This window comes from Rhinolophus sinicus, chromosome 16, assembly GCF_057876585.1.
Source record: "Rhinolophus sinicus isolate RSI-liver-muscle chromosome 16, RSI-T2T, whole genome shotgun sequence".
NCBI classification, from domain to species: domain Eukaryota; kingdom Metazoa; phylum Chordata; class Mammalia; order Chiroptera; family Rhinolophidae; genus Rhinolophus; species Rhinolophus sinicus.
The window spans coordinates 45,119,970-45,134,360 of record NC_142516.1 but is presented as its reverse complement, the minus strand read 5'-3'; the positions used below and the strand labels follow the sequence as shown (position 1 = coordinate 45,134,360).

General features: G+C 35.4%; 1 protein-coding gene across 7 annotated transcripts in view; it reads left to right on the top strand.

Moving 5' to 3' along the window:
* TMC1 (transmembrane channel like 1) overlaps positions 1 to 14,391 on the top strand; it is a 242,620-nt gene that overhangs the window by 138,942 nt on the left and 89,287 nt on the right. For all 7 annotated transcript variants that reach the window (XM_019736715.3, XM_088793258.1, XM_074330566.2 and 4 more), the window contains 2 exons: positions 9,106 to 9,153; positions 12,268 to 12,448. In XM_019736715.3, coding sequence (XP_019592274.1) covers positions 9,106 to 9,153; positions 12,268 to 12,448 — 229 coding nt within the window. The remainder of the gene's footprint in view (positions 1 to 9,105; positions 9,154 to 12,267; positions 12,449 to 14,391) is intronic.

Below are 14,391 nucleotides of genomic sequence, written 5' to 3'. Positions count from 1 at the left end.
ATCCTTCTTGATGTTCTTACTATATATATTGTCAGGGAAACAGTTCTTCCAAATTTCAGGAAACTATAAATCCAAATCCTAAACCACTCTCATTCTTTTTCTCTGCCTCTGTCTTCCATTGCAGCCCTTCTCTCACCACTTAGCCTTCTTCCTGATTCTACTCTTCCCCCCACTGCCTTTTGTTTTTCAGAAGACACTCATTAACATTCGCTAATATATGCTAATGATAAGTAATTAGCATATTCTATGTGAACAAAAGCGGTGCTGAGAAGGAAGGGTAAAGAATGTACAGAGTTCAGCCAGCCTTGCTTCCTCCTTCTTTATGCACTAGAAACAATTGTCGGCTTTCAGTCATTTCATAATTCTTTAGTGTGTTTTTGTTTGTTACATTTTGTTTGTTTAGCCATAAATCCTGACAACCATTCTTCAAGACTTGGAATATTGCAGAAATGCCTTTGGGGACAGAAAGATTCTGTTTTGTTCTGAGCAATCCCGGAATATAAAAGCATAGCCGCCAAGGTTTTATAACACATTATTTTCATCTGGTTGTTATTTTGGTATCCTATTACTGTAAAAGATTCTATCCACAAAAACTCACACAAGCAAGCGTATTTTCATTTCAGCACACTTATTTACAGTGGTTGCCCTTTATGGTGGTAATTGCAATGTGAGAGCACACATTCTGAATATATATTATGACAGCAGGGTTAAATAATCATGTCCCCTCCCCCAAAATAATCTAAATGCAAAGAAAAAGCAAGACACACCACTACTTTTTCTGTAACCACAGAGAGCTCTAAATACCTTTGTAAATAGCTATTTATTTCTTGAATATGTATAGTTAAAAAAAAGCCAGTCCTCCAAACCACATAAAATAAAGGCTGTTTTTATTCTTTCTGTAGACCAATGGTGTCATGAAATATCTAATTGCAGTCTCACAAATACTCCGGTATATAATTCGCTATTTGAAGAACGATGCTTCAGCATTTCATAGTTGCTCTTCAACTCAGCGGTGGTGGAATTTGGAAACATACCAGCTACCCACTTCACTCAGCCTGTGTCTAATTTTAATTTCATATATAATAAAAACAGAAGGAAAAAGTGCAAAAAAAATTGATGTGCATCCCGTTCCCCTCCTTCTTATGTATGTAAAAAAACATTTATTTTCATTATAAAAGGATAGAAAGGGGGAATTTGTATCTTGAGTGGACCTTTTTTTCATTTCTCTCTGTTCTTTTCAAGGTTAGCCATTCTCACTCCAGGACCTCATAGTGATGTGTTTCTCCACAGAATTCATTCTGTTCCGTTTGGCAGCTACAATATTTTATATTGTGTGTTTAATACAGCAGGCATCAGCAGCTATTTATTCTCTACTTCTTAAGGGCCCCAGAGCCTCAAAAAATAAATTAATCTAGAAGGAAAAACATTGGAGAATGACAACTACTATAGCAGTTGTATTGATATAGGTGATGTTGGATCTGCCGGCAGTTTCTGAGTGCGGGCTGGGATCCTGTCTCGTGAAGCCGAAGAATGGAAACACGGACCAGGAGAGGCAAAGAGTTTTAAAAAGAGGATCATTTATTAAAGGCAGAAGAGGTTGCACCTCCCAAGCGGGAGGGGGTCCCGAATGGGGCGTGCCCCATGACTGAGGCAAAAGCTCTTACTTTTATACCTTCCCTGGCCTGCTTGGGGAAGGGGAGCTGTTTGAAGAAGGGAACTTGTTTGAAGAAGGGAACTGGCACCTTCTAATGAAATTCGTCTACCAGGTTGGTTCTGCTTGCCCATCCTAAAGGAATTAGCAAAGTAACCCACTCTTTATCTATCAGATCTGCTCCGTTTGTCAGGCCAAAATGAATTCTATGATTAACCTCAAGGCCTTGTTACATTATGTCCTGGAGCAAAGGAGTGATTTCAAAACCTGAAGTTTTAGGATATGACTATCTTTGTTTATTCCACCAGGGACCTCCCTGTCTACCTAGGGACATGCTAACTCTCCTGTATCAGTATTTCTTACCTGCTCCCCTCTTTTGGGTGGGTGAATCTTACCAAACTTATTATTCTTTTTGTAATTTTATAACCACAGTGATTTAAAAGAGCTGTTTATTATCTCCAGTATATTATATTTGAAAACATGACCAGCGTTTTCGCATTTATTATACAAGTTTCTATTGGGGTATTTTTGAATGTATGTGCCCCATGGTTTTGTTTTCCAATAGTCTTTAGGAAGGTGAAGATGCTGGCACATGCAGAAAGACTATCAGCCTACGTCTGTCAAATTAAATCTTTTCCCCTAGATACCTTGTTGATATTTAAGGGTAATGATCTCATTCTGTGTTTCCCACTCTTGAGGATTTTTAAAATGTCTTGGTAGGTTTATTAAGGTGTTTGATTGATATAAGAACTAAATAATTCTTCTCTTTACTCAATAGCCTCCAAAATATTATGTTTAATTCCATTATTTCAAGGACTTGGGGTTGTTATAAACAAATGTCATGAGCATCTTGTCTTATCTAAAAGCAGCTAACAGGGACCAAAATTTTGCCACCCTGATGCTGCCTTTTTCAGATGTTGATTTTAAGCTCTTTATTAAGAAACAAAAGACTCAGAAAGATTCAGACATAAAAACCTGCTTCAGGAAGGCAATCGTAGGATGTTCCAGTTAGCCTCACTTGAATTAAATATGGTAAATAGGAGGGCTTCAGGCAGGGGCCTGTTAGCTAGATACCCACTGTGTTCCATTGTTTCTCAGTTGCTTAATGAGAATTTGCCTGTCGTGTATATTCAGCTCTTCCTCAACTACCTGTCAATCGCCCATTCCCACTTCTGAAATCTGAGACCACGTTACCCCCTTTTCTCCTTTGTCCAAAATGTCATAAATACCTATGTTGCCTCACTGTCTTTAGAATTTTCACGCTTATGTGAATTCCCCATGCGCATATATTAAAATTTGATTTTCTCCTGTTAATCTGTTAATTTGATTACCAGCCCACCTAAAAGAATGTAGAAGGTGAAAGGAAAACTTTTTTTTTTTTAGCTTCCACATAGCAAAAATAAAGAGAGCTACAGAGTTGAACTAAATCAGGTTTGATGTCTTGGATAGATATTTTTCTTGAGGAAGAAGAACCCATCATTTTTATTCAGTTTCACAGACAGTGGTTTCTGGTCCCTACTTCACATCCACCAATAATAGTGTTATCATAAATGAATGGAATCAGAATGCTGAGGTGTTCTCTACGGCGATGATACCTCAGTATGGTTTGGTGGCTCTACCTAGCTAGCATCCAAGTGGTTCACTATTGGAAAATTCTTCTTTGTGACTAATTTTACTCATGCCTTTTGCAATTTGGATTGGTTTACTTTATGTTTGGTTTTTAGAAAAGCAGAATATCTAAGTGCTGTCTTTGGGTATAGCTTATACAGCTTATAAATCAAGAATCAATCCACATATACCCATATCTGTGTAATTTTCTCCATATCATAATCTGCATCACCATCATCATTATCATTGCTATAATCAAAAATTACCAATTTGAGCAGCTACTAGATGACATCAAATCTAGAATTGTCAGAACATAAAAGTCGCACAGTATTTTTATAAGGATGCTACATTTAAAAAAATTTTTTTTTGAAAGTCATAACTTATTTTTTATAATTTCTCTTCTCTTCTCTCTCTCTCGCTCTCTCTCTCTCTCTCTCTCTCTCTCTCTCTCTCTCTCTCTCTTCACTTGAGGGGAGAGATTTCATGTTTTTGTTAAGGGGCTCATAATCCTCTTAAAGAAGAAGGGAAATTTTACTTTGGAATACACTATTTTAAGAAAAAAGTTACCTTTATTTTGTTCACATTTTCTAACTCCTTAACTTTTAAAATCCTGTTAAAGAAAAGCATTGATAGGAGAAATTGCTGATGGTCTAGTTTTTTTTTTAAATTAACTTGACTTTTTCCCTAAATTATGGAATGCTGTTTAGTATGTGAATTTAGAATTTATTTTGTTTATAATACTTATTTACATACATAAATATATAAACATTTTATTTATAATATGTGGCAAAAACAAAAATGCAACTTTTAGCTTTATATTTATTCCTATCATTTACCATAATTCTCACCCCATTTTTGCTCTTTTACCCCCTTTCTTTGCTATACTTGCCTTCCGCTCCTTACTCCTTCCCACTCCTTTTTCACTCTCTCTTTATTCCTCGCCTCTCCTTCCATTAGTCCCATACTTTTGAATTGCTATATAGTGGGCACTATATATAAGTAAGAGGTATACTGGTGAGTTGTCCAGGCTCTTAACAAAGTCTCAATTAGTGATGCATATCCCAGTCACAGAACTATTGGAGTCACAAGGCCCAGGTGCTCACCACATCAAATATTTATTATCCAACAGATCTGAGTCTGGAATAAGGAAAGATTTTATTTATTGAAATGGTGCCCATTTTTCAATTGGATGGTTGTGGTTTAACTGAAATATGGGATATAAAACTGAAAACAACAAAGGAACAAGACAAACAAAGAAGCAAAAACTCACAGACACAGACAACGGTTTAGTGGTTACCAGAGGGTAAGGGGATGGGTAGATGAAGGTAATGGGATCAAATATATGGTGATGGAAGGAGAACTGACTCTGGATGGTGAACACACTGTGTGATATATAGATGATATAATACATAATTGTGCACCTGAAACCTACGTAACTTTACTAACAATTGTCACCCCAGTAAACTTTAATTGAAAAAAAAAAAAGAAAGGAATGGTGCCATAACAAGAAGATGGGACATTTCTAGTTTTCTGAAATCCATTTTAGGAGAGCCCAGAATTCAGGATTCTGTTTCTGTCAAGAGGGAAGAGTGGGCGGGACAAGAGGTGGGATCCAAGGAAGAGGGTGGGATCTTCAAATCTCTTTGTTCCCAGTTGGTCAGACCCCAAGTTACTTAAATCTCAGGCAGAACTCCTCCATCAATTAACAAATCTATAGAAATGCAGGCTGGAATTAAGGTTGAGTCAGGGAGAGAAACACTTCACCCTGTTACAAAACTATGAGCAACATTAATGAAATAAAAGAATTCATAATCTGTATTGTTTGAGTAACTTAACAGAGGGCTCATTTCATAACATGCATCATCAATTTCTCATTCTCATTGGGTCTTTCCCATCCGCATGTAAGAATATTCTAGCTAGCATAACTAGCTGACTGCCCATTCTCTCTTAAAGCCACCCAAATTCAGGCTTTTGTTTATACCACTTCACTAAATCTGTGCTTGCCAAAGTCATCATTGACCTCCACATTGCAAAATCCAATGGTCAATTTTCAGTCCTCATTATACTTGACTTACAAGCCTAAGACATATCTTTGTGATGCACATGGCTTGCCTTCCACAATCCCTTGTTTTCCTCCTGCTTCACTGATTGTTCACTTTCAGTCTCTTTGGTTAGTTCTTCTTCTCCCAGTCCTCTCAATTTTGGTGTCTTATATTTTGTTTACATTTATTTTCCTGGTGATCTCACCTGATCTTACGGCTTTAAATGGCATCAATAATTAATAATTTCCAGATTTATATATGTAGCCCAGACTTTTCTTTTGAATTCCTGACTCAAATATCCAACTGCCTACTCAACTTATGTTTGGCTGTGTAATAGGCATCTCAAATCCAACATGTCAAATTAAACTCCTGATCTTCAACCTGATCTTCCCACCTATGCCCATGCTGCCTATAGCCTTTCCATCTCCTTTTCCTGAAACTCTGTTCTTCTCGTTGTCCAAGCTAAAAACCTTGGGATTGTCCTTCATTCTTCTCTTTCTCTCACGTCCCACATCACACCCCATACTGATGACCTGGGTTCTTTAGCTAAGAGTTGGATATATCCTTATTACAGCATAGATTAATATCCTTCTCAGGGCAGTTTAATCTGAGGTGAAAGATACCCCATTTTTATGCAAGGGGCCGATGTTGACATTTCCACGGACACACAGAGGAAACCCGAAAAGAAACACCCAAAAAAGCCTAATAAACATAACTAATACATTGCTGCTATAACCCAAGTAAGCTGGTTAAGATACTCATAACTAATCGCGGATCTCACTGTTATAAAATAGCAAGACTCCTTAAAGGCAGTGCTACTGTCTTCTGCAGTCTACAAATCCCCATCCCAGAGCATCTCACTCTGTACTCTCTTGTGACTATACAATAAATGCTAATAGAATAAAGGAACTTTCAGTTCCAAAATAATAACCTGGTGCTACCAACATCCTTTCAAGAGCTTAAAGGGGGTCAGAGGAACAGGCAGTACCATTTAACTCTTCCAGCCTCTTGGCTACTCTGATTCTGAAAAACTGAAACTATTTTCAGTGCTATAGATTCAAAAAAAAAGCCTGGAACAACATCCACTTTTCTGAATGATATCACTGCCTCTGAAATGTGGTATTTTGCTGTTGTTTCCTTTTACTGTTTTGAATTACTGGGTCTATGTGCATAAAATGAGGATCTGGGTTGCCTAGGAGTTCATCTGCTCCTATTGTATGTTCCTCTCTTAAATAAGCATACTTCCATGTAGTTTGCTTGCCTCCTTCAACATTTTCACAGGACCTCTCCCTCTTCTCTTTTCTCTGTTCTCCCATCACTCCTCAGGAGAGAGATTCTTTTTAAAGTACATAATCAATAAGTTTAGGGAAGCAGCTGAAGCATGAGGAGGTCATATGATTTGGAATAAACTACTAGGGTTTGCTGAGAGAAGGGATGGCAATAGGCCATGCCAAAAATTGTCTGAGAAGGAAAACTGTCTGTAGCTCCCATTTCAGTGTTCTGAGTTACTCCTTTGCACAAGCGTTTGTCTTGGAGGAGTTTCTTAGCTGGGTTCTTTAGCATCATTTTGAGTTGCAGGAGGTACAGACGAGCACTGACAGTTGCTTTTCAGACCAAATAATATTCCATGAAAACCAAGTTTGGTCTGAGGCTCTTGATGGAGTCTTAAATCTCCTGGTCATAGTGCTGCTGTTTAGTTCTTGATGCTGGTGATGCCTTTGCTGATGGTTTGAATTAAGAACAAACCGATAATGATCACAATAAATATAAAAATGACTGTTGATGGCCCCTGACTCAACTGCCAGACAAAGAAATGCTGTTGAGTAAAGAAGATACCTAATGATCATGCACAGATGAGCATCACTGTTGGAAAGTCAGCTCAGAGGAAGGAAGGAGCTATTTCTGCAATGGTTTCCGTTACATCACTCAGGAACCATAGATATTTTCTAATTCTTTACATGCAGCTACAGGATTTCTCCTCTTATGGATTTTCAGGTTTTATTTAATGGTTATTTATGAGTGTCCTTCCTGTATCTGAGAAGATGATCTGTGACTCCAGCTCTGCTTTTTCTCTCCCCTGGTTATCAGAGGAAATTGATTTGTTGCTCATTTCCTTGGCTTGGGACATTTCATTCTCCTGCTTCAATCTAATATCTGATCCCACCTAAAGATTTTCTTATGTTTTTGTTCATTTGTATTTTTTTCCTATTTCATTTAATTAATTTGATTTAATCATGTGTAGTGGGTTGATTATCCCACATCAGTATAACATTTTGTGTGAATTTTTGCTTTGGCTAAGCATGTTGCAGAATACGCTGCATGGCAGCCTTTGCTTTTTCTTCTTAGCTGTTTCTATGTTGTACACACTGATCAGACCCTGCTCCAAGGCTAAGCTTATAGCATTAAAATGCCTTCCTAGGGAATTCTTCTCTGACTGAAGAAGCTTGGTGGTGGCATTAATTGCAAATAAAAGACCATGACCTATTGTTGAATGCAGAATATCTTCTTAGAAGTGTCTGCCTTCACTACTGTGAACTCTCAGCGGTGACATAAAGATCTTTGTCCTGTGCAGATCCAGTTACAGCCAGTGACAGAAGGCATATGTCCACTCTGAACAAAAGCACACTTATTTTCACATTCTGTGACTGACATTGAGTGATAACATTTTTGCATATTCTAAAAATTTTTATGCAGATGCTTTTTAAAGGCAAAAAGTGCTTTTACAATAATTTTCTTTGTGAATGGAATTTAAACTCTTGGCATCTGTTGCCTTTTCAATATGCCTGTCAAGTTTTGAATAATAACCTTTGACAGTGCGCGAGCAGAAAGAAAACCAGAGGTTCATTCCTGTGTTCATAGCAACATTGTTTATCGTCTTTGCTTTTTTTGACTAATGCCCACCCACCTTAAATGAAAATATGATAAAATTAATATTTTATAAGCAAGTTACTAGGCTATGGTTTTAAAGAAATAGTCTGCTCTAATTTGTGCCAGGCCAAGTTGCAGTGCTTTGTCTCTGTCTGACGAAACCCATGGTGAATGGACAATAGCTGACAAGAGAAAAATTTCTGCCAATTAATATATTTTGCCATATTACTTTACATTAAAAATTTTATAAAACTTTTACATGCCTTTATAAAAATGGAGCAAAACTGAAAACAGGACCCTGTCTGAGTATGAGGTGAGAGATAGAAGGAATGGTCTTTGTCTTGGAAAGAACTATAATATCATTTGTCTCCGTTTGTCAAGGTAAATCATATATTAGAAAATTTAGGCTGTACCCATATAATACCTATAGAAATGGTTGAAATGGGAAATATCAGCCCTTTAGAGTTTTTTTTCTGAAAGGCTCTTTGATGTTGGATAGCTGGTTAGAATGAAATATTCTCTATATTAATAAGTTAATTTAGTTGTAATAACCAAATTGTTTGTACATGTGGATATAGCTTTGCTAACAGTTCATTTTATCATAGACTAAAATAACCGAACAAACCCCAAGTCTACTTATTGCAATACAGAATTTATTTTGTTTGAAGTTATTTTAAATTGAGTTGACAGGCTTATAATTGATATGTTTTGCAAATCGTTGAAGGCAATGAAGCAGAGAAGTCTTTGCATAGCACTGCATAAAATGCTGTAGCTGTGTATCTTTAATAAATAATGCTCATTTGGACAAGTTTACTGAAAAATGTTTTTATTAAGTTCATAAAAGAACTTTATGATGAAAATTATAACAGTAAAAACCAGTTACTGATAATTATACCACCATTTAAAGGATTGCTATGTTTTTTCTTTCTTCAACAGTGCAAATTCAAGTGGAGGAAAAAGAAGATGATACTGAGGAAAGTTCAAGTAAGTGGAGATGGACCTACTTGGGATATGTTTCCTATGGAAGAGCAGTGAATTCAGGGAATTCATTCTCTTATCTTATAGGGTTATACTACCACATGTAAGCACAGGGGCGTGTGGATGACTTCTGGTGGTTTCAGCAAGTAGATTGTCCCCTGTAGATTCCATTTGATTGGCACACACACATTCCACCCAATTTATAAGTTACTCATGATCAAGTAGATGGTGGTCTAGAAAAACATGTTTTTGTATTTCTCTGCTATTTTCCCTGTTTCAGTCTTTGTCCTTAAAGCTTTTCTGTGAGGTTGAATCTATTACAGTGGAACAGATTGGCCATTTTGACTGAACTGATCAGGTGGTTTAATTAAAATGAATAAGCAAATTCTTTTGTAGTGAATTCATTGCTATTTTGTCCAAATTGCTCTATTGTTTTTACTTTGTGTAGGTTCAGCTCAAAGAGCCTGGATTGAAACCCTAAACTTCTTTCCAGGCATGCAGATCAGTCGTGGGCTGGAGCATGAGAAAAAATTAAGTGAACAAAAGCTTTGAATTTACCAAAACTAAAAGCATCTCAAGAAGAGTTCAATTAGATGATATATATCAACACTATCAATTTAATAACCAGAGCACAGTATGCCCACTAGTGAATGTTCACGGTGCCAATTGTTTTCATTAATTTGATGCATTCTGTATGAAAACAGACCAGAATCTCACACATCCTAAATACCATGATTTGAATATTATAGGGGAGGAAAAATACTTTTCCCTCTAGCTCTCTGAGTTCTTAGCTGAGACCCCTATAATATTAGTTTAACAAGAGAAAAAACAGTTTATTAACATGTATACTTCATGTATACATAAGAGAGAGCCATGAAAAATAAGTAACCCTCTGAGGTGGCTTTGAATTTAGACTTAAATACTATCTTAATAGGGAAAAGGGGTGTATGCGTGTAGGCCTCTTAAAAGAGAATAAATGATTTTTGGGAAAGATGATTGGGCCCTGAGAAGAACAGATGGGAGGTATGATAGTTTGTGACAGAGTCTGTCTGGATGTGGTGTCTACTTATAGTCTTCTCTCCTATGATAAGAGTCAACCTTCCCTTGGGATGAAAGTCCTGGGGAGGGGATTTATGACAGTGTCATTCCTGTTGGAAGATCTGTCTTTAGGCAGATAAGGGGAGTTCAAAGAAAGTCTCTTCCTGTGTTTCCTTTTTTTCAAGTGTCTACTGCTCAAAGTAATCAATATACCAAGTGGCATATTTTGGGGTGGTATATTCTGAACTCCAACTGTCACATTTTGAGCTGGCATATTTTGCTATCCTTCAATACGGAATCGAGCCCATTCTAAAAGGTAACATTGTATACAAATCTGCATTTAGTAGGTAACTGCAAAACATTAATTTTTTTTAGAATTTGAATATTTGGTAACTAGTTAAAGCACTAAACACTGCCTTTTTATTCCTAAGTGGTAGAAGATAAATAGAACGGTACACTTTTTTATCCATGGTAAAACTTTGCAAGTTTAATAGTTTACTCTTAATACAAAATATACTAAAATGCAGAGTACTAAGAGGCTGCTTGAGTTCTTTAGTTGTTTGTCGGTGAATCACTTCTCAATCCCTATCAACCTTTGTCCTTTCGATAATTAGTGTCTAATGTAACTAATAAAGGCTGGTAAATTTTCAGAATGCCAAAATGGAGTTCAAATAACACATGACATTGGCCACAATATTTAACAAATGGAAATTCATTCTTTGTTTTGGTGACAGAATATAGTTTTCAAAACTTAGTTAGAAAAGTTATCCTCCTGTTTTTCTCTGCTAGCAAAACTTTAGTAATACAGGTAATGATTTGAAATATCAATAAAAAAATTTTTGATAAGTAATGTTAAAAAACAATTTTCAAAAAACAGATGAAATCATAACAACACGTATATGAAAATGAACATATTTCACTAGTGAATGAAGAATCTGGTAAGGCATTAAAATCAGTTCAAAGGTGAATCCAAAAGGACAATTTATAGATCAGGAATATTAAAATGATGTGCAAATGTAGACATAACTGTTTTGTGGGTTTTCTTTGTGGGGAGGATTATTTCTCCACTGGGCACAGTTTGTGTGTCTACAGACAAGAATGATTTTGCATTGCTATCCAGTTATCTATAATTTACAAAGTTATAAAATAGCTCCCAAGAATCAGAATAAGAAAACACAGAAGGGTATGCTTCAGACAATTTATAGTTTTCCAGTAAAGTAGAGTTTTTCCCCATATAGTAGCTTCTATATAAGACAATAGAGATAAGTCTGGGTAATATTTGGGTTTTATAGTAATTGATTCTAAATATCAGAAGAAGTTGAGAATATCAGAATTTCACAAAAATGAAAGTGATTGCGTGTTATAAACTGTGAAGCTTCCTAAGAAGTTAGGGACATATGAGGCGTTATTAGTTGATGAACAAAATAAAACATCATTGCTTTTCATTTTACATTAAATTCATATTTACAAGTTATCTGTTTCTAGTTATAAAGAGAGAATGATCAAGCCAATGTATTTACTATCAATTTCATCAATTTCATTTAATAAAGGAAAAGAAGGAAGAAATATTTGGAATCAAGAATGAGATAATTTGAATTAAGAGGAATTTCAAGGGTTAAGTTAATTTCTTCAAAATTATTCTTGTTTGTAGCCTTTTCTTGTCATACCCTTTGTTCTAAGATAGAAGTAGTAGTAAACACATAGTAGTTAATCACTCAACCCTTATGTGTTGTATTGGTAACCTCTAAACTTGGTCTTAGAGGTCATGGTGCGCTATTGAACTCCAAGTCACCTAGTTACCCAAGTAAATGAAGACTGAAATTCTAAAGACTATTACAATTTGGGGATCTACATTCACATATTTGAGTAGATGAACCACAAAAGAAATGAGAATCTAGATAAATATATTCAAATGGCAGGCTATGAAATATATATGACATGGTGCATCTTATCGTAATGTGGAGAATTACTGCATTGTGGTGTCAGATGTGTGACAATGTAATTAAAAACTAAGAATACATTTGATAGCAGGAAAGAGCACTTTCTGATATTGCTCACTGAAACATTAACTGCTGTGTTTAGGTGAAGAGGAAGAGGAGGAGGAGGAGGAGGAAGATAAACTACCTAGAAGAGAAAGCATGAGACCAAAGAGGAAACGGACCAGAGATGTTATCAGTGAGGATGATCCGCCACCTGAACCAGAGGATGAAGAAACAAAGAAGGCCAGAGAAAAAGAGAGGAGGAAAAAGTTGATGAGAGGAGCGTAAGTTAGTTCTGATCTATAACTGAAATTGTCATTCATTCAAAAGCACCCAATGCTGAAAGAATACCATTCTTTTTTGGGCACTCTTTGTCTTTAAAATCGGTAATTAGAACTACTTTTAGAAAGACAGGCTTAATCTGATGCTAGCACTTTACTCCCCCCTTGTTAAATGAATATTTACAAGGGGGGAGTAAAATGGTATTTTAATATTAAAATAGATTTTACAAATGAACATATATTAAAAATGGCTGAGAGAAATTCCCTTATGAGAGATCTAAATTGTCATAGTTATTAACATATTATAATTAATTTACATATTTTAAAGTTATCCCATTGATTATATGTATTGTTATTGAAGTGGAAAACTCCTAAACAGTGAGCCAAATTAGTATTTTATTTTATTTTAGTTTATTTTCAGAGCAGAGGTTGGCAAACAATGACTACTTCCAGCCCAAGAGCTAAGTATGGTTCTTACAGTTTCAAAGGGTTATTAATAATAATAAAAAGAGACGAATATGGGACAGAGGTGTATGTAGCACTCAAAGCCTAAAATATCACTGTCAGTCCCTTTACAAAAAAACAAACAAAAAAAAGTGTATGGGCTCCTGTTACAGAGGATTAGGGTTATCATTTCCTTTTTAATTAAACCTTTCATTTTCAGGTGCACCAGGCCAGCCTTTTTCTGAGTATTGACTTTATGTAGAATAATACATTAAATGCTATTTAGGGAAAAATCCAAGAAATAATTTTCTGCTCTTTGCTTTCCAGAAATTTGTAGACAGCAGGAAGGTTGGAAGAATATGAAAGTAAAACAAATCTCATAATAGAAAATGTTAGACCCCTTGGAAAGGACTTAAGAGAGCAGCGAACCTACTCTGCCAATCCCAGGGAGCAGGGCCATGAAATCACCACAAGGTGATGAGATCTCTCCAAAACACTTCTAGAACTTTAAATGATGAGGAACTTTCTAAGATGTCCTCCCAAGATGACACACTGCAGTATTTAATATCTAGTTGTTATTTTCCTCTTCATAAATAATTGTAATTAAATACAACAGTATGCAAATTTTGTCAGGTAGAGGAGTTTAGCATTCATAGATGGTGATTCCTTTGAAAATAAAAGTTACCCCACCTACTTCTTTATTGTATTTTTATTAATTTGTGTTTTTAAATCGTCTCTGCTCTTCTTTCTCCTTTTCTTCCTTCTCCTCTTCCTTTTTCTTCTCCTCCTTCCTAAGCTCTTCCTCACTCTTCTTTCTTTAATAATCAAGACACCACCTGCTTTAAATTTTGACTCTGGTATTTTTTATTTGTATCTTCTTTTCAAATATCTTTATACTTTGTTCCATTTAAAAATAAATGCAACACACTTTTAAGTTCCATGTCTTATTGTGACTATTATTACTATTATTATTTACTTTTTTGCCATGTATAATGTGTTCCTGTGTATAATGTGCACCCACATTTTTGGCCCAAACTTTCATGGAAAAAAAAATCTTTCATTTTAATTTTTTAATTAAAATTTGTATTTGTTTACATTTAGTGCTTGTTTTTTTATATTATAAAGGAATTTTAGCATTTTTAAAAAACGTATTATGGTACAAGAAATTTTATATAACAAATAATTACAAAACACAAGAACAGATGCAAGGTACAAGAAATTTTATGTACAAGTAACAAATTTACTGTATTTATGCATCATAGATGGCCAAGAACTCTTTGTCTTTGCAAGTTCATTGTAACTTCAACAAAACCAATTATTGTATTGTAGGATATTATTTTGCATACAGATGTCATTATTGATTTGTAGAGTTATACTTTTAACTCATAAGCATAAATAAAAAAATTGAAAACATATACATAGGTACGGAATTGGTACTACCCATGTATAATGCACATCCCATTTCCCCTCAAAAACTTGGGCAAAAAAGTACGCATTATACA